Below are 18,917 nucleotides of genomic sequence, written 5' to 3'. Positions count from 1 at the left end.
GATCTTCGGCTAGATAAGTTACTGCTCTACCGCTTGAGCTATCGTGACCTCAATCCACTTGGACACTAACTTCCCATCTCAACCCCACCTTTTGAATTTTCCCTCCTTTTTGCCATTTTTTTTTCAAATGTCGTGTAATCGGATTGGATTCTCGATGACAAATGAAATGCCCACGGAGAGCTTTAGTGAAGTTTGAGATGAATTTTAAAGCCTTAAATTCGGCAAAAAGGAGGGAAAATTCAAAAGGTGGGGTTGAGATGGGAAGTTAGTGTCCGAGTGGATCGAGGTCATGATAGCTCAAGTGGTAGATCAGCAGCGTATCTAGCCGAAGATCGTGGGTTCGAATCCCGCTCGTGCCATTGACTTTTTTATCTCAACTAAAAACCTTAATTAATTGTAATATATTAATTGGTCAAGCAAACCACGAAATTAGTGAATTTAATCTTTTAAAAATACTTCAATTCACTAGTTTTCGTGGTCTGCTTGACCAATCAATATCTTTCAATTAATTACGGTTTTTAGTTGAGATAAAAAAGTCAATGTCACGAGCAGGATTCGAACCCACGACCTTCAGCTAGATACGCCGCTACTCTACCACCTGAGCTCAAGGAGGGAAAATTCAAGGGGTTGAGATAGGAAGTTAGTGTCCGAGTGGATCGAAGTCACAATAGCTCAAGTGGTAGAGCCGCGGCGCATCTAGCCGAAGATCGTGGGTTTGAATCCCGCTCGTGACACTGACTTTTTATCTCAACTCAACACTTTAATTGATTTTAAAAATATATTGGAGAACAAGTTAAAAGCTCCAGACATTAGACAAATTTAAAAAAGCTCCAGATCTTCCATATCATAATGTGATGCTGAACTGCTCCACGGTAAAACCACCTCTTAATCACTGGAATGTGAAGAACATAGTAGTTGGTGGGATATAGTCATTTGTGATGGTTGTGACATAGAAATGAAGAAGCTGTGATAAATATAATAATTGCTACACTCCACTTCCACAATATAGGTTGTTTTTTTTTTTCAATTTTGTCGACCAGGAGATCAGTGTCAGCAAGGTTCCATCACGATGATCGAAAAAAAATGTGCGTTGATCTGAACAGACCAATTAGTTACTTTGTATCTCGTCTCAGGGGTGAAACGTGCGTAGTGAGGGGAATCTCAAATTGTTCACATGCACGTTGGGCTTAATTAAGCGTTTTTATGTGTACGCTCTACTTTGAACTTCAGTATTTCACTAATGCAAGTTAGAAACGCTTCATGTGGACAAGGCCTAACTGTGGAATATAATTTATCTATTTTACAAATATTATTTTTGAGGGCTCTAATAATTTTTTTATTATTTGTTTTGAATTTATCACCGGAGAAAAGTCAATCAATCAAAAAAAGAAGAGAAGTAATTTAAAAGAGAATATTTATTTACAAAACAATGACATACACATATATACAAATACGATGCATTATTTCAGATACTATCAGTACTGAATTATATTTTCCCTCTTTGATCTTGTATATTTTGTATCATTTAAAAAAAAAACAAGCAAGCAGGTCAGACTAATTAGTTTCTGACAAATAAAATTATGCGATCAATTTAAAAAAAATTCTTTGTTTTAACGACTTATCTATAAATATTTCAAAAATACCTGTCAAAATATCATAAAGCAGTTCTATTTTTGTTTTCTCCTTTTTCTCCGACAACTTCAATGTTGTAAAGTTCAAGTTCATCTGTAGCGATGGGGCAAGGTGCGCCGGTCATGAGGTCCTTCGCTTCTGTGCTTTTCGGGAAAGCAATCACATCCCTTATACTCTTGGAACGGACTAGGATGGACATGATCCTGTCGATCCCCAAAGCGATTCCAGCGTGAGGAGGCGCACCAGATCCCAACGCTTCAAGAAGATATTCCATTTCTTCTGTCGGGATGTTCAATATATCTTTTAAAATGCGTGTCTGGAGTTCTGGATCGTGAATACGCACCGAGCCGCCTCCTATTTCCCAACCGTTCATCACGAGATCATAATGGAGTCCTCGTACCTGTAATAAATCATCATTAAAATAATTTCAGTCAAATATTTTTTTTTAATACCTGTAAAGGATCTTCATCAAGTAGATGTACATCTTCAGGGTGTGGGCTTGTAAATGGATGATGGGCTGATTTTATTTCACCGTCTTCACCTTTCTCAAATAATGGAAAATCAACTACCCAGATTAATCCGGATGCAGTTTTATCTTCCCATGTCCCAGTTAAGCCAGATTCACGAAGGTAGCTAATAAAAACAGTCCTCATTTTTCCTAAAAGTTTTAACTGAAAAGAAACATTTAAATATGTTTTATATGTTAATACCGATAGTCAAAATGATGTCTACAAGAGATTGAACAGAATATTTTGTCTTTACTCTTAGAAATTAATTTTATGGGAAAATTTCTCTGTGGATTTATCAACATGATTAATACAATTCAACATTCAAGTCTTATTTAGTCAGACAACCAAATATTAATTTGGTTACATTATTGCTACAAAGTTGGAAAATATTCAAACCAAAACACGCATTTTTATAAATCATTGTGATTTTAATTTACTACTTCACGTACCACTTCGGCGTTGGGTCCGACAGAAAGGAACACAAGTTCTCCTTCTTTCAAATTTATGTTTTCCTTTAAATCCTGACTTGAATGAGTCCAGCCATTCAAATTTTCAGCAAACTTCTGCCAGTTACTACCAGGATATTTCAAAATGTTCAAAGAAGCATTTTGAGAAATTGTGTTTTTCAGTTTCAAAAGATCAGTTTTTGTTTTGTTTGTCAAAAACGCCTAGATGTTAAAAAAAATGTTATTTTCACTTCAAATAACTTATTATTAAAAAAAAAAAAAAAAAAAAAAAAACTTCACCGCTGAATCAGGTATCTTGATAAATTTAGCCACTTGATCTTTCGGAAGATCGATACCCTTCAGTTCTTCTATCTGCAATTAAAAATTAACCAATTTACACTAAAATAAAATGAGAAAATTAAACTCCTACCTTGCAAGTGATGCTAATATCGGGTTGATCAGTACCATAAATTTCCATAGATTCTTTATACAAAATCCTTGGAAAAGGGGACTTCAAATTGAGATTTTTTGGTAGAGTTTCAACAATCAAGTCCTCTACGAGGCTGATTACTCCTTCGGAATTGGTAAACGACAATTCTATGTCAAGTTGTGTGAATTCAGGCTGTCGATCTGGCCTTGCAGTTTCATCGCGATAACATCTCGCAACTTGAAAATACCTAATTGACTTGATTTATGCACCAGAATGGGAAAAAATTTTTGCGATTATACACCCACCTGTCGATCCCTCCGACCATTAGAAGTTGCTTGAGCTGCTGTGGGCTTTGGACCAGAGAATAAAAGCTTCCTCTGTTCTGAGTGGGCACAATGAACTCCTGAGCGCCCTAGAATATAAAATATAAAAGTATATAAAATTAATTTTTAAAGGTAATGCACTGCCAATAAATACCCCTGGTGTTTTTTTAAAAAGTGTTGGAGTTTCAACTTCGACGAATCCTCTCTCGCAGGCCAGGAAATTTCTCATTTTCATTAAAATTTCAGAACGGAGGCGCAAATTTCTTTGCATACTTGGAAATCTAAGATCTAAATAACGATATTTCATTCTTAAAGACTCATTTGCCTAAAAAACAATATAGATAAACTAATGATGTCATTTTAAATGTTTAAATCAATACTTTTTGATAGTCTCTAATAGAAAACGGAAGTTTGTTATTAGATTGGTTCAAGACTGTGAAATCATCGGCGATTACTTCAACCTCACCAGTAGACATATTCTAAAATAAAAAAATCACTTTAAAAAATATTATTACATTATCATCATTCTGACTAACCTTATTGACTTGACTGTCAGGTCTTTTCTTCACTTTTCCCTTCACTAAAATTACACTTTCCAAACAGGCATTTCCCAGCTTTTCTATAAGATCATTTCTCTGAAATCAAAATCATTTGAGCATTATAAATAGTTCATAATTCATTTATTAATAAAGAAAACATATATTGGCTCCCTACAGGGAGCGTGTAGGCATGCCATCCAATCTGAAAATGGAACTTGAGCACTGCAGCGAGTTTCTGGGTCCCCTGTTCCACTTTTTAGGGGAAATTGTTTTTTTTATTTTTTTTATTGTATATAATATGTCTTATGTGTTGTGTGTCTATATGTATGTATTTATTAGTGTGAATGGCGAGGGGTAAGGGTGAAATATAACGTCATCATCGCCCCTCAAATGTTGAGAGCGTATGAGTGTGTTCGAGGTTGATGACGGAATATTTATAAAAGTACTCCATCCACCCCAATCTAGATTAGTTTGAGTATAGGTCGGTGGAGGAATATCAAGTACTCCACTGACTAAATGGAATGAGTGTACTGTATGGATGTATTTGTGTGTATGAATGTAGTGTTTGAAAGGGTAAATAGAATATAGACTTAGTTGGGGGCTGAAATGACCTAGATGTCGGAAGCCCCAGTAAAAAATAAATAAATAAAAATAAAAAATAAAATCAAGATAACACATAGTAGACGCCTTTTTTCCCAAGGGTATTTCACCTATGAGTTATATGATCCATTGCGGTGCCAGTGTTTCTGAAAAAAAAAAAGGCCATTTGTATTTCAGGTTCGAATGCACTGCCGCTGGATTCAAAGCCAGGACTTTTATGTTACAATGATGGTCATTGTGTCAATACCTTAACCATTCTGACCAGCGACTAGGTGCTGGGCTCTGAGGGTTATTTTCATTGAGCCCTCCTCTTACAGACCTGGAGGAAATTGAAACATTTTGGACTTGCCTTATCAGATCATCGCATTTCCTGCAATGCTGCGGTTTCAAAGGGCCTGATGATGGATGAATCTATTGTCTCTCCCATCTGTAGACCTAGATCGACCCTATCCTCGCCTTCTAGTATAAAGCCCTATTCCTCAGTAGTGCTGAAGAACCCTTCCTAGTGTACAGTGATTAGCCTACTATAATAGTATAGCCTAATAATATTATCACCCTGACACTGTCATACTCAAATGCCTGACTGGAGCCATTAAAAAAGGTTTAAGTATAAGAATAATATCACAAGAAATCAATAAAGAAAAAAGATTAAATGAAAGCAATCATTAGGCGTAGCAGAATGTAAGAACATAATGCTATTTTTTATGCAAACGGATTAATCAGTATAAAAGTAAACAAAGCATTATTTACTTCTTATTTTGACTACGATAGGTCCTAATTACCTCTAACTAATGTAAAAAGATAAGGGATTTAATTTTAAACTAAATAAATTGGGTGGTGCAGTAGATTTGCCCATCAGTGTATTTTAAGGTCATCATCGCGGTAAAACAATGTTAAAAATATCTACACATTCACAATTCAGTTTTTAATCGACGGTTGCAAATTTCCTTAAAGAATTTACTCATGGTAATACATAATATCGTTTAGGTAAATTCAAAAATGCTTTTAGTTCCAGCAGATTTTTATTTTATTTTTTTATTTATTAAATTAATTAAATTTTTGTTTTTTATTTAAAAAAAAAATTAAATTAAAGTTATTCGAAGATCGTGCGATGCGGTCTGGTGTGATGTAGATTTAGAAAGGCATTTTCTTTATCGTGCCAATGTTTTGCTCTTTATTGAGCATTTTCAGGGCCTAGGATTTATAAGCATTGTTTAAATTTTACAAGTACATGTGAGATGTGAATAAATGAATTTATACAATGCTAGAAATTTTAGATTAAAAAAAAAATGAATTTATAGAAAATAGAATTATGAGACCTCCTAGGAGGCTTCTGGCCTCTCCCTGATGGATCAGGGGAAACACTCCACCTTGGTGCCTGAGCGACTCCGGGGTTGGGCTCAGATCAGGTGCCATCGACTTCTTTGGTCATTTCGGTGCCTTTCCGTTCCCTAAAATTAGTCATTCTCACACTCACTCATACAATAAATACATACATACTCCTATATACAAACCCAATCACATATGCATATCCTCTGTCTAGAATCCGGGACGGAGGGTACTCGATATTCTGCCCCGACCCGGCTTGGCGAAGCAGCGGTGGAGCCTTGAAATAATATGGTGCACCGCTGCCCAGCATACTCCTATTCTAACATAAACTAAATCTAAACTTTAGCCTATGAAATAAATACCTAAAACATAATACTAAAAAAAAAAATACCTAAATAACCTAAAAAGTTTTTCTTTAAACTAGCTGCCATGCTCGAGCAAAATGAATTTATACAATGCTAGAAAATTTTAGATTAAAACACCACACACATTAAATTAAAGTGTTTTTGAATTTACCCAAACAATATAATATATTACCAAGGCCTGTAACATATTTATGTTTTGATACTTTGAACAGTGTTACAGTCCTTGGCTACGTTGGGAGTGAGTTGGTCTTCAAATAAATTTGAAATAATTGATTAAAAACTCAATTGTGAATGTGTAGAAATATTTAACATTGTTTTGCCCTAGTGATGACCTTAAAATTGGTCAAAAACTTGGCAGTAACAATTCTTCAACCAGACCATACCAATACCCAGGTTATTTGTGAATAAACAAAAATGGTTGATACTTTCACATTAATGACATATTTTCAGTACAAATAACAGCAAAATTTTCTACAAACTCTGCCTTTCTTGCTGTCAGACTAAGATGATCAGGCTAGATTCCTAACATCGCAGGCATACCAATCAGTTTTTATAAAAAAATTTCTTTTATTTGTACTGAGGCAATATTAAATCTCTAAAGCAGAGTAGTAAGCACCTCTTCTGGTAATATGACTTGTGTGAAACCATAAGCATCTCTCAGAATCGCGAACTGGCTCATCCTTTGAAACTGTAACCAGCCGCACACGGTCACTTCCTCGCCGACGTTCTGCGCATCCAGTTCTCCGCATGTGTGGCTTCGAAACGTGTACTTGCTGAAAGGCTTTGCACCATCCTGGAACCGAAACTTGTGTCATGCAGGGTGAAAGCTGAACAAAACTCGGTTGAAAACTCACGTCAAATTTTTGACAGTAGGACCTTCTTGCAACGCTCTTTAAGCTACTGAGTCGGCTATGGTCTTTAATTAAAGAAAATACTGAACGGCTGATAAAACTCATCCTTCAGCATTTGAAATTGTTTTCCTTTTTTTTAAACCTGTTGAGTTAAGTTTTATTGTTATAATTTAAACAATCACATGGGCAGGAAGTACAAAATTAGGAAGACTGTAAATATAAACAAATCTATCTATTATATTCAATGAAGAGTTTATGAGATAAAATTTTAAGATATTTAACTTACCGTTTATATGTTTTGTTTAATAAAAAAAAGTTTTAAATTAAAAAAAAAAATGATTATTCAACAGTAAACAAAATATGATGCTTCTCACTCCTCTTATCAGTTTTCTGCTTTATGTTGCTGCAACCTTCACTGATAACAGGACAAGCATGGGATGCAGTTATGCAGAAATGTCGTTGCTTATTGAAAATAATAATAGTCGCCTTTTTTGGCATTTTTGCCCTCCAAAAGTTTCTCATTTCCCCGGAGAAAGCCCCTGGAAAAAATAACGTTCCAAACATTGTTCATTATGTTATATTTAAAAATTCCAGTTTGGATTTTATCACATTCCTTTCCATCACTTCTGTAATAAAGGTATTATTTTTTTTTAACTCCAAGGAGGAAATGGCTGTTTATTTATTTATTTTTTATTTTTTTTACTAAAAGATTTATTTTTCATCAGAACCACGCGCCTGAATTAATTTTGATACATACAAATGCAACGACAGCTGTATGCGCCGGGCGATACTGGAAGTTAGTACAAAATCTCGCAGTTTATTTTCATGTCGAAATCAGGCCGACATTCTACGATGTGCCGACGCATGTATACGGTCAAAGATTAAGCTCTGTATACCATGCCTCTGATGTAGCGAGACTTGATATACTGTATAAGTTCGGTGGGATTTACCTCGATACAGATTCAGTTGTTCTGAAACCGCTCAATGAGTTCTTCGATTATGAAACGACGCTGGCTTGCCCGGAAAACGACTACGTTGGAAATCAAGTGGGGGAAAAGATTAAATTTGTCAAAAATTGCACTTTAATAACTGGTTTTTATATTTGAAGGTGATAGTGGCAGCCAAAGGTTCGAAATTTATCCATCTCTGGCTACAAAGTTATAAACAGTACCAGCCGACAAAGTGGTATTTGAACGCTGGTCAGTACCCGACCACTCTTCTTGAACACCGGCCGGGTCTGGCACGAAAGCTGGTTCACGAATTCGGTGTACAGAATCTTTTGGATGAACTCTACGTTCAAAACAACTGGCAAGGGTGGAAAACGTTGTATGCAATACACTTGTTGAGCAGGCACCCTCCTTCTCCACAGTTTGTCAATGAAAACACGGTCTTCGACAACACTTTTGGTGAGATCGTCAGATGGATACTATTCGATGTAAAACCAAAATTGGTGATTGAGAAAATGTCATGGAGCTTTATTGATATTTAACATGTTTTATTTGCATTTGCATTTAAACGTTAAAGAAATTATTTTGAAATCTGTGATATGAACCTCTAACTTGATCACAAAAGTCAAAACACATCTAACAAAATAAGTGAAGATCAACCTGCCAGATGAACTCTCTTTTTTAATATGTTCTTCCTTGTCAATTGTGTATATTGTATAATTGTTTATAGAAGGTTTTTCTTCACTATATATATTTTTATATTACATGTAAAAAGCGATATAATATATACACCTAATAAAATACAACAAAATAGATAAATTCTTGAAGAAAAGTTAAAAAAAAAAAAAAAAAAGAGCTGAACAAATACTCAAATATTTAAAGTTTAGATTTTATAATTGTTGGATTCGTGAGGAACAGTAAAGAATGAAGTAGTTTATGAAAACACTTTTTGTTTTGCCGACATTTTGACCTTTTTTCGGGCCATTTTATGTCGTAAAGTGTGGTGCTATTCTTAGTGTTGTGTGAATTTGTTGTGACTTAATTTGATTGATCGTTGTGAGATTTTATAATTCACCCAAGCCCTGAGATGACCCAAGGGAAGGTCAAAACATCGAGAAAAAAAAAATGAAAAAGTTGTTTTTCTAAACTATTTCATTCTTGATCGCTCCTCACGAACATATTAGATTTTGTAATTAAATTAAATTAATTTTTAATGGCCCTAATCTTGCATATTTGCCAGAGGAGAGAAGTTCCAAAATGTGTATGTTTTTGGTAGAAGGGATGTGGTGAAAAAGGGTGGGGCGACCTGGGGATCGAACCCACAACCGCAGGTTCTATCTACCTAGGACTGGGAATCTATCGTGTTAACCACTCAGCTACCGCAGTCCCATTTTCTAATATTATCTATTTTTATACCCATTTTCATGGAAATATAAAATACATTTGACTTTTCCATTTTTTATTTTATCATCCTATCATTTTCTTATATAAATATTTTAAAAATATAGTTTATACTATATCTATTTTTTTAAATGAATAATATTCCCTTTAAATAGCACATTATTTTTATTTTTAAAGGTTTTTCGGAAATGTCTTGTTGACCTTCTATTTATTTGGAAAGAGGTGTAATACCCTTCAATTAAGAATCTTAGTATTTATTGTAATCTCACGTGGAAATCACCTAATAACAAACAACAGCCATTTTTTATTTTTTTTTGTATTAGTATTGAGCAGTACAGCCAAAATTCAGTGTTTGATTTGAGAAATCACTGCTTGGTAGAAAATAATATCTCAGAAAATTCCATGGTTGGAATCGAACCCTTGCCGAACAGGTGTTGAATCGAGAGGCAGACACCCAAGCCATACTTCACCCAAAGAGAAAGTTTAAGTAATAAGAAAAATTAGAATACAAATGTTTAACTTGAAACTTGATTGAATAGACTTAAAGAATAAAAAATCAAGCAGTTCAAGTTCAGGATTTCACAGGACTCTTCCAACAATTTATAAACTGTAAATGGACCCAATTCCTCAGCCTATACAGATCAGCGTTTCCCTACCTTATTTGTGCCATGTCCACTTAGATTTTTCAAATCCTTTTTGCTATTCCTCACCCCCAATGTACTAATATATAATATTAAAATGCCCACTGAATGAATTTAAAAGTGATTGAGAAAATTGCTATAGAATAATTGATAAAACAGTAAACAAAATTTTTTAAAACCCCAAAAACCATGTTCCGCCTCTAGGGTATTGGAACAAATATAAATGTTAATAAATAATTTGATCTGGAACTCATCTTGTGATGTTCTTCAATTTTTAAATTGTTATCCTCCTTTAACGTACCAATATAAAGAGGCTGCGATCAAATGTGATAAGATCGCATCAGAAAGAATCATAATCTTTTTGTAAAGAAATAGCTGTTGTTAGTGGACAATGAAGATTTTGTTGGAGATTCAAGTCCAAAGTACTTTTAAAAAGGCTATCTGGTAGATCCAAATTATACTCGTCGCAAAATAGTAGACTTTCCGCACTTTAACAGGTGCATCTTTGAAAAATATTTGCCACAGTAATTAATATCCTATATTAATATCTCGAAAAATGCCAAAAAGGAGGGAAAATTCAAGAGGTGCGGTTGAGATGGGAGGTTGGTGTCCGAGTGGATCGAGGTCACGATAACTCAAGTGGTAGAGCAGCGGCGTATCAAGCCGAAGATCGTGGGTTCGAATCCCGCTCGTGCCATTGACTTTTTTATCTCAACTAAAACCTTAATTAATTCTTTTATTCAGTTGTAGGTCACCATGGAAAGGATATAATTAATTTTTATAATATTACAACTTTGTTGCCTCTTTGAATTGAGTATTATATATAAGAGTGGCAAAGTAATCTATTCCATTTCCCCACTAAAATCGGAGGCCATTAGTGCTTTAGGCATTGTAGGGAAGGGTTAGGGATGAAAGATGGACTACTGTACCGGCTTTTATCAATTTTGAGGATAAATGAGATCTGGAGGTTTGTTTGGTACGGGAGCGTGGACAATAGTTCAGAGGATTTTGGACTGGATTCTTTGGAAGTTGTAACGCTTCCGAATGTTGATCTCCACTGTTTGATTGTATATAACAAATTTGTTATAGTATGTGTAAATGAAACGTTTGTTTTGTAGTGAATGTTTTTATGTGTTGTCAAGAAATCCTTTGAGTAGTTTATATCGTTTGTTTAGTTCTGTCTTTTGAGTCAAGAGTGTGATTTCCAAGTTAATCTTAAAAATAACACAAAATTGGGAGAGGAACTCAGTTGTAGTAGATTGGAAGAGACTGGCAAAGGGTTTAAATTATCTAAGGTTTTGGTTTCATTGACATTCCATTTATTAATCATTCAACCATACAGGAGAAATGGTCTGGGTTTGCTGAAAGGATCGTTGCAAAGGTGAAAAGTATCGTATCGGGATTGATGAAATGTTTGCAGTGAGCGTATACTGAATTGAGAATGGGACCAAGGGTGCTGCCTTGTAGTTACACACCTGCTTCAGCTTAGTGTATCGGGGAAAAGCATATTCTGATTCTACTTGAAAGTATGACTTTTAGAATGAGTTAATAACAAAATGGAAGGATGCCCTTGAGTTTCCTGAGCAAGGTGCTATATTCAATCGAAGGCCTGAAAATAAAACCAAACATAGACCAACCAACACCTGTGAGAGAAGACAGGCCCAGTAAGTAATTCAATACTGGTTCGGCAAACGTTCACAGACCAACAACCAGCATCAACATAAGTCGGCCTAGAATAAAACAAAATAATGGAAGTTAAGGACACAGGTGTTCTGCAGCAGAACAAACATCTATTAGAGTGCAGTTTAGCAGTATATTCTTACATTGGTTTAAATAACCTGTTACGTTATGCACGGCCAATATGAGAAATAAGGTAAAAACTTACATTTTATACTGTATGGTAAAAGGAAAGGGACAGTGCTAAATTACCACTATTATTATTTATACCAATCATGCAATTAAAAAAAAGTTTAAATTTTAATTTTTAATTTAATGAAATATCAATTAAAGTTTTACAAACTAAACAAAAATCCGTGTTAGACATTTTAAATATATATTTTTATTAAGAAAACAATCACGGGAAAACATCATCATCTTCCTCAGCCATTTCTTTAGCAAGCTCCAAATCCTGCTGTTCCCTTTCTCTTCTCTCTTCTGCTGATTCTAAATCTTTGCCGTACGATTTTGGTGGGTACCTCATCGCTTTCACACTCTGGTTGTGGAGATCTAGGCAGAATGAGATCCTCTGGTGGAATGCAAGCTGGGGTTCACGGGTACAATAGATGTCGCTTACTTCTTTGCTCGACATGTAACCCTTTTCAGGGTCGAGTGTAGCTTCAATAACACCGTCACGGATCGCTTTTGCCACAATGAATTCGGCATCTTCGGGTGAATCTAGGCCAAGCTTTTTTGCAATATTTGCTGGGGTTATGCGCGAGTATGACAGGCCGATGCATCTTATAGCTGTCTTGATAACATTGTGACGGAGTCTAAGGATAAGGGTAAAAGTATGATCGGACGTGAACTGAGGGCCGAACATTTCCAAAACTTCGCCAAATCTTTGAAGATTACCAGTCCTAACGGCCTGAGTGAGCTGGAGATAAGGGGCCAACGATCGCCTCAAAGGGGCTTGTCGGAATATCTGCCTGTCCGGAATGTCTCCAAGCAAGAGTTCAACTGTAACAGCCAGTTTCTGCACCGTCTGTCTAAACCCGACTGCAGCGTGTTGAGGTGCTTTTCTCAAAGCTTGGACTAGATGTTTATGAGCTTCTGAGTATTCCAACCTAGCTGCTTTTATCCTTCCAAGGTAATACAGGAATCTAGCCCATTCATTGTTACTCGCGGATTCTGGATAAATAGATTTGGACACAAGTTTATCGGCTTGATCGTACAGATTGTAATGGAGGTAATTTCTCAAAAGGCAATTTATAATAACAGCTTGACCTTCAAAATCGTTCCTAAGAGTCGCCGTACGCAGCCTTGAATGGAGAAAACCTCTTATGCTGTCAAGACGGTTTGTAAGTTCATAAGATCTTGAATGATAAAAATAGCACTTAGCAGCGATCAAATCAATAGTTCTACGATTCTGTGCCACAATCTTTGCCATCAGCTGGTCAGAACATTTAACAGCATCTTGATATTTAGAAGCATCGATCAACTTAACAAGGACTAATAGATGAAGGTAGGCATCAACTTCAGGGATCAGAGGTGTTGACGAACTCTTCGTACTCCTCATCCTCTGACCACTGTTGCCTTCGATTTCCATCGGCTCGTCGATAAAAGCCATTAATGCATCCTTTTCTGCATTTGAATGTGTGTAGAAACCAGATATTATCCCTCTTAAAACATTAGCGTTCAATTTTCTTCTAGTATTTGGCAAAGACCTGAAATGGGTTATATTCAAATTAATACAAATTCAGCATATTAGCATGTGTTTTCAAAATCACCTGAGAACACGAAGGATGAACCGAGGCTCTTTGTTTTGAACGGCTTTCTCAATCTGGCGAATATGCTCCCGAATCTCCTGTATGCAAACGGGGTCCCCTGATACTTCCACTGCCTCTGCTGCAGGGCTGTCGGCATTTTTCATCTCGACATCTGTCGATTCAGGAGCAGCCGGCATTTTACTGTGTAAAAATCCTAAAGGTTAACAACAATGGTAAATTGCAATGAAGTTAGTAATGATCAGCTAAAGTGAATAAATTCTACCTCATTGAAAAATATTTTTTAATAATAAAAAAAGAGATATGATGAATGAATAAAACAATTCATTTATATGCATTGAGGAAAACACTATTAACTATTTTAATGACATCCACCAAAGTCACCGACAGACAAATATAGCATTGTCGCACTCCTCCCACCATTTATAAACTTATAAAAGGGACTTGACTAAACAGGAATCACAGACACCTACAAGTGAAGATAGTAAGAAGCAGACATGTCAATGGCAAACTATAAAAAGGAAGATAAGCAGATCAATAATTGGAAAGGACCAAACGGTTCGTAATCCTGCAGACCCCAGGAATCTAACAATTTGACACCAATAAGCTTCTGGTTTGTAATATCCCTCTAATGAAGAAACTTGTAAATTTCAATATACGACCAAGTTGGCAACACTAACCAAACAACATTCCAAAAAGAATTTGGAAAAAATAATCCACTTCTAATATTATTCTGGGATCTCGTGCCTCAATTAAATTTGAATCAGAAAAAATGGATTACCAAAATACATTGCAATGTACTTCAAAACTATCAGGAAATTGAAAATCAGACCTAACTTCCTTGACCATATAAATGAAATCCTTAAAGGAACCAAAGGACATGTCGGGAGATAGTTGCTTTAATAAAAAAGGATATATACACTACTTGAAGTGAGAGAGTAACCATGAGGCAAAGCTAATTCAAAGAAAACAGTGAAGATCACAGAACAGCTACTGCGTCTACAAATATGAGCATGTCTTAACATAACAGGGGGAATGCATACACTCCTGGAAATTGCACTCTATCTTCCACCCTTATATATTTATGTACAAAAGGTGACTTTTGAGAGTAACATGGAAATAAGGCCAGATCTAAGTAGAAACCATCACCAAATTGTGGAGAAAAATTGAAATAAATGAGATAGCTGTAATTGTACATGACAAAATGAGAGGAAAACTCCACTTTGACAGACCGTTCCAAGTGGTCATAAATAACAGAAATCTTTGGAATGTGATGATGAGAGTGATGGAGAAATATCGAGTATTCACCACCCCGGTGCGTGTAAATAGAAAATATGTATTTAACAATGAGTGAGAGTGTGAATGAGAGACTGATGTTTGAGGCTGAAATGACTGCTGTTGATAGCACCTAGTTTCCAACCTCAATGGCTGGATAGATAAGACGCTGAACTACCAACACCAGATTCTCAATGCCTGATGGTAATTTATTGTAAATTACAAAAGTTGGAATGGTGGACTGCAAGAAGTGATAGGCTTAACTCAGCACATGTTTGTATGTGTGTATGTGCATTTGCAGGTTTGAGTGTATATAAATCAGTAATCAGACTACAAAAAGTCTTCCGTAACACTGTTCACAAATATCTAAACACGTTTAGCTCGGTCTGCTTCAACCAAATTGACATCTGGTTTGTTTTGAGCATGTAGAAATTTTTTGAAAACCCTGTGTAAGCCAGTCCCCGTCTTAGCGTAAGTTAGGAATAGTTGTTAAAATATGTTAAAAACAGTTGTAAGGAATTTCAAACATATGATGGAAATTAGGCCTTAATTCTTAAGCTCATCCACAGAGTTAGAGCTTGCTGACTTGCCTTTTTGTTTTATTACAATTTTAATCCTTAGTAACAAGAAATAATGATGTTATAGCAGAAATAAAGGCAAGAACAGTGGCAGGAAATAGATGCTTGTTTGTGGTAAAAAAGGCTCTGCAGTTCAAGGACCTATCTCGCAAGGCTAAGATTATAGCTTACAAAACAATTACAAGGCCATAGTTATGCATGCTAGTGAAACATGGGTATCGAGTAAAGAAAATGAAAACATTCTTGGGGTATGGTAAAGAAAAGTACTAAGAAAAATATTCAGCCTGAAGTGTGTAAACGACGAATGGAAAGTACAGAAGAATGATGAATTAAAGCAATTATTTGGCGAGCCGGATATAGTTGCCCAAATAACGAAAGGAAGATTGAGATGGTTGGGTGGAGAGGATTCAACAAGATAGGCTTTCAAGGAAACTTCTCTAGCCTGGAGGCTCAAGTATAAGAGACCCTCATCTTAGGTAGCTGGACGATGTGGAGGATCAACAGCGGACGAGTATAAGGAGATGGCGCCTCAAGGCTGAAAACCAAAGCGAATGGGGGAAACTTATTGAGGAGGTCGAAGTCCTGCTCTAAGGACTGTCGCATCGATTGGTAAGTAAGTATTACAATATTAAGATGGGCCAGTGTAATGATAAATGTGTGGTGGTTAGTGACCGTTAATCGATAATTATTCAGAAATCATGAGATGCGGTCTGGTGTGATGTAGGTTTCAGAAAAACATTTTCTTTATCGTGCCAACGTTTCGATCTTTATTGAGATCATCTTCAGGGCTCAGTGGGGGGCACTCTCAACACGACACGCAAGAATGAAAATGATCTCAGTAAAGATCGAAACGTTGGCACGATAAAGAAAATGTTTTTCTGAAACCTACATCACAGCAGACAGCATCTCACGATTTCTAAATAAGTAATGATAAATGTTTACTAATATTCTGGTCTGTTGTATTTTTGGAACCTTACCTTCCCCTATACAAAAAGTAGTTAAGAGCGGAATCTGAATGTTCTCTTATTGTTTAGCGATAAGCGCATAGAGGGTCAGTGTCCACTTACATCTGGCTCAATTGGTGTTATATTCCCACTCCAAAGCAAAACTATTAGACTTTTTGGAGGGCTTGGTAAAACAACTCGTATCGATGATCAATACCAAAGGGCAGTTAATAAATACTGGGTTTTGTGGATGGTCGTGTTAAGAATGTTACTGTCGTAAACTCACTGAACCTGCCGGTATACCCTTATATGCAATCATCTGACAAAAGTAAATAAATATGTACCCATAGGTCTTCTCTTTCATAACTACGGCTTGAATTTAAAACTGAACTCCTTTATTCATTGTAGAAAAACGTAACATTTGAGCATCTTGAAAGCAATTCATCCAGAACCTGTTTTTCTACAGATCATTGCCTTCTTTATTTCGGGCCAAAAAATAAGGAAAATTTTTAATTTTTCAATGGTAAAATTTCTACGGGGGACAGGACAGCTTTGCACAGAAAAAGTCTTATATTTCTTAAAATTATTTTATGCGCGAGGCCCGCGTTGTTAAAACGTTCCTTCTCGGATGACCGAGCCTTTTTAAATACCGTGTACAGTTCTTTTAAATCATAATTACCTCTTTTCGTTTAGAACGTAGAAAAATCTAACTCAACCAACAAAAGCCTCGATAGTAAATAAAACGCCGGAAAAGAGACAAACTCATAAACGCCACAATGATACTGTAACCATTCAAAACTGCTGACAGCTCACGACAGTGTTGTTCACGATATGCTCAAAATATAAAATAATCAAATAACCACGATAAACACAGTTTAATTCAAGTAAATCGTACTATTTATCAAAGAAAATAAAGGAAAAACAATAAAAGCATAGAATAGTTCTAAATTAAAAGTTAGAAAATAATTTCAATTGAAGCGGAGAGGGGGCTTCAAAAATTTTCGTCCGAATATGTTTAAAAAAAGAAAAGAAAAAACACTTTATTGGTGCCGGTAAAACGATGTACCCAGCACACATAACCATTAATAATGCACAACGAATCTGGAAAAATTGTTTTTTAACATTTTTAAAACAATTTTTAAGAGCAAAGGTAAGAATAAAAAATGAAAATACCAGGTGATGAATTTCTTAATATTCTATTTATTTGTTTGCAATAATTAACAGTTTAAGGCTTTTACATGAAGGAAAAAGAACATTATTAATGTATTTTATTGCCAAATGTTATTCAACTAAATCCTTTTTACATTGAAAATCTTCCCGAATATTTTTGAAGTAGGCTATCTGGACTGGTTTTTAATCGGACATAAGTTCTATGTTTGATGACAGTCATGCCTCTTGCCAAATACCACAAAAGCATAATTCTTATAGGGAAGAATTAATTTAATTAGATGAGGAAAACTTGGTTTTGATTTACATAGCAGAATGCTTTGAAAGAAAAGTACAAATCCGCTTTTTGAAGGTCTTTAATCATGGTATTATCCTAGATAATACTAGCTTCAGAAGTAGATGAGTTCAGTTCACATTGTAGATAATTACATTACAAAAACGACATTGGTGATAAACCATTTATTTATTTAGGTGGATAAATATACCCAGTTACAAATTCTGCATGAGTTTAAACTGTACATAAATAATAATGAATAATTTTAACATAATAATATACATACAACAATAATTACAACAGCCTCTGCCCTCTTAAATACCACCTTAAGCAGATGGGCAAAGCTGACAGAAATAAGCTGATACTGTGAGGGGGAACCTTAGACATTACACATATCCTGTAATATAAAGCGTTAGCCCATTTACGGAACAGCCACTTCAGTAGGACTTTTCTCATACCCAAGGAGATCCACGAAGAGGCACCAAGGAAAGTGCTCCTTGTTATAAAGAATAGCGCACTTTCAAATGTATGGCTGTACTCTATGGGGGGGGGGGGTTTCTACAAGACCTGTTTAGGTTGCAGTGGAGGAAAGAATTGTATTCTGCATCAACCTTCCAAAAAACCTTTAAAAAAAAATTAAAAATATGAACATATTCAACATAGCAAACACAGTTATTCAGATATCGTGAGATGCGGTCGGGTGTGATGTAGGTTTCAGAAAAACATTTTCTTTATCGTGCCAACGTTTCGATCTTTTATTGAGATCATCTTCAGGGCTCAAAGTGTTTGTCTTCTGTGTAATTGTGCCAACTTTGCGTGTCGTGTTGAGAGTGCCCAAGTGCCACGACACGCAAGGATGGCACAATTACAAAGAAGACAAAGACATCACACCCGACCACATCTCACGATATCTGAATAACTATCGATTAACGGTCACTAATCTCTACACATAACACAAATGAAATATTGCAAGTATTGTGTCATAATACACATGTGTATAAAAATATAAAAGAAGTGAAAAGGAATGATAAAAATTAAACAGATAAATTCAATAGAAATGTATGAAGAAAATGATAAAAATTTAATGTAAATAACAAATATATAAACAAATCAAACACAATTGCCATGAACAATATTTTAAAAAATGTCTAAATCAACTTAAGAAAGGTAAAAATATCACCAATGTAAAGGAAGTGTATTACTTGTTTCCATGAGTTGAGGAA

General features: G+C 35.5%; 3 protein-coding genes across 7 annotated transcripts; 1 reads left to right on the top strand and 2 right to left on the bottom strand.

Annotated features, from left to right (window-relative positions):
- Positions 1-1,397: 1,397 nt before the first annotated feature.
- On the bottom strand, positions 1,398-7,404 carry LOC106668749 (aspartate--tRNA ligase, mitochondrial). 2 transcript variants are annotated; one of them, XM_014397779.1, is made up of 12 exons: positions 7,311-7,404; positions 7,028-7,166; positions 6,790-6,966; positions 3,877-3,975; positions 3,721-3,819; positions 3,495-3,665; positions 3,323-3,429; positions 3,018-3,264; positions 2,888-2,959; positions 2,591-2,809; positions 2,085-2,303; positions 1,398-2,032 (listed from the first exon to the last, which is right to left on the bottom strand). In XM_014397779.1, the coding sequence occupies exons 2-12, from the start codon at positions 7,127-7,129 to the stop codon at positions 1,655-1,657; spliced, it is 1,890 nt and encodes a 629-aa protein (XP_014253265.1). In that variant the 5' UTR covers positions 7,130-7,166; positions 7,311-7,404; the 3' UTR covers positions 1,398-1,654. The 2 variants fall into 2 exon arrangements, with proteins under 2 accessions (XP_014253265.1, XP_014253266.1); XM_014397780.1 differs by having other exon boundaries at positions 7,031-7,166.
- Positions 7,405-7,421: 17 nt separating this feature from the next.
- On the top strand, positions 7,422-8,803 carry LOC106668751 (lactosylceramide 4-alpha-galactosyltransferase-like). The gene is made up of 3 exons (XM_014397786.2): positions 7,422-7,661; positions 7,750-8,070; positions 8,133-8,803. Exons 1-3 carry the CDS (start codon positions 7,422-7,424, stop codon positions 8,511-8,513), a joined length of 942 nt encoding a protein of 313 aa, XP_014253272.1. The 3' UTR covers positions 8,514-8,803.
- A 3,249-nt stretch (positions 8,804-12,052) lies between these two features.
- LOC106668750 (probable 26S proteasome non-ATPase regulatory subunit 3) lies at positions 12,053-17,064 on the bottom strand. 4 transcript variants are annotated; one of them, XM_014397784.2, is made up of 3 exons: positions 16,933-17,064; positions 13,460-13,652; positions 12,053-13,396 (listed from the first exon to the last, which is right to left on the bottom strand). In XM_014397784.2, the coding sequence occupies exons 2-3, from the start codon at positions 13,633-13,635 to the stop codon at positions 12,088-12,090; spliced, it is 1,485 nt and encodes a 494-aa protein (XP_014253270.1). In that variant the 5' UTR covers positions 13,636-13,652; positions 16,933-17,064; the 3' UTR covers positions 12,053-12,087. The 4 variants fall into 4 exon arrangements, with proteins under 4 accessions (XP_014253270.1, XP_014253271.1, XP_014253269.1 ...); XM_014397785.2 differs by having other exon boundaries at positions 13,460-13,639; positions 16,933-17,063; XM_014397783.2 differs by lacking the exon at positions 16,933-17,064 and adding an exon at positions 16,598-16,698.
- Between the last annotated feature and the right edge of the window lie 1,853 nt (positions 17,065-18,917).

This window comes from Cimex lectularius, unplaced genomic scaffold (assembly GCF_000648675.2).
Source record: "Cimex lectularius strain Harlan isolate CLEC.00 unplaced genomic scaffold, Clec_2.1 scaffold125, whole genome shotgun sequence".
NCBI lineage: Eukaryota > Metazoa > Arthropoda > Insecta > Hemiptera > Cimicidae > Cimex > Cimex lectularius.
This window is presented reverse-complemented; position numbering and strand designations above follow the sequence as displayed.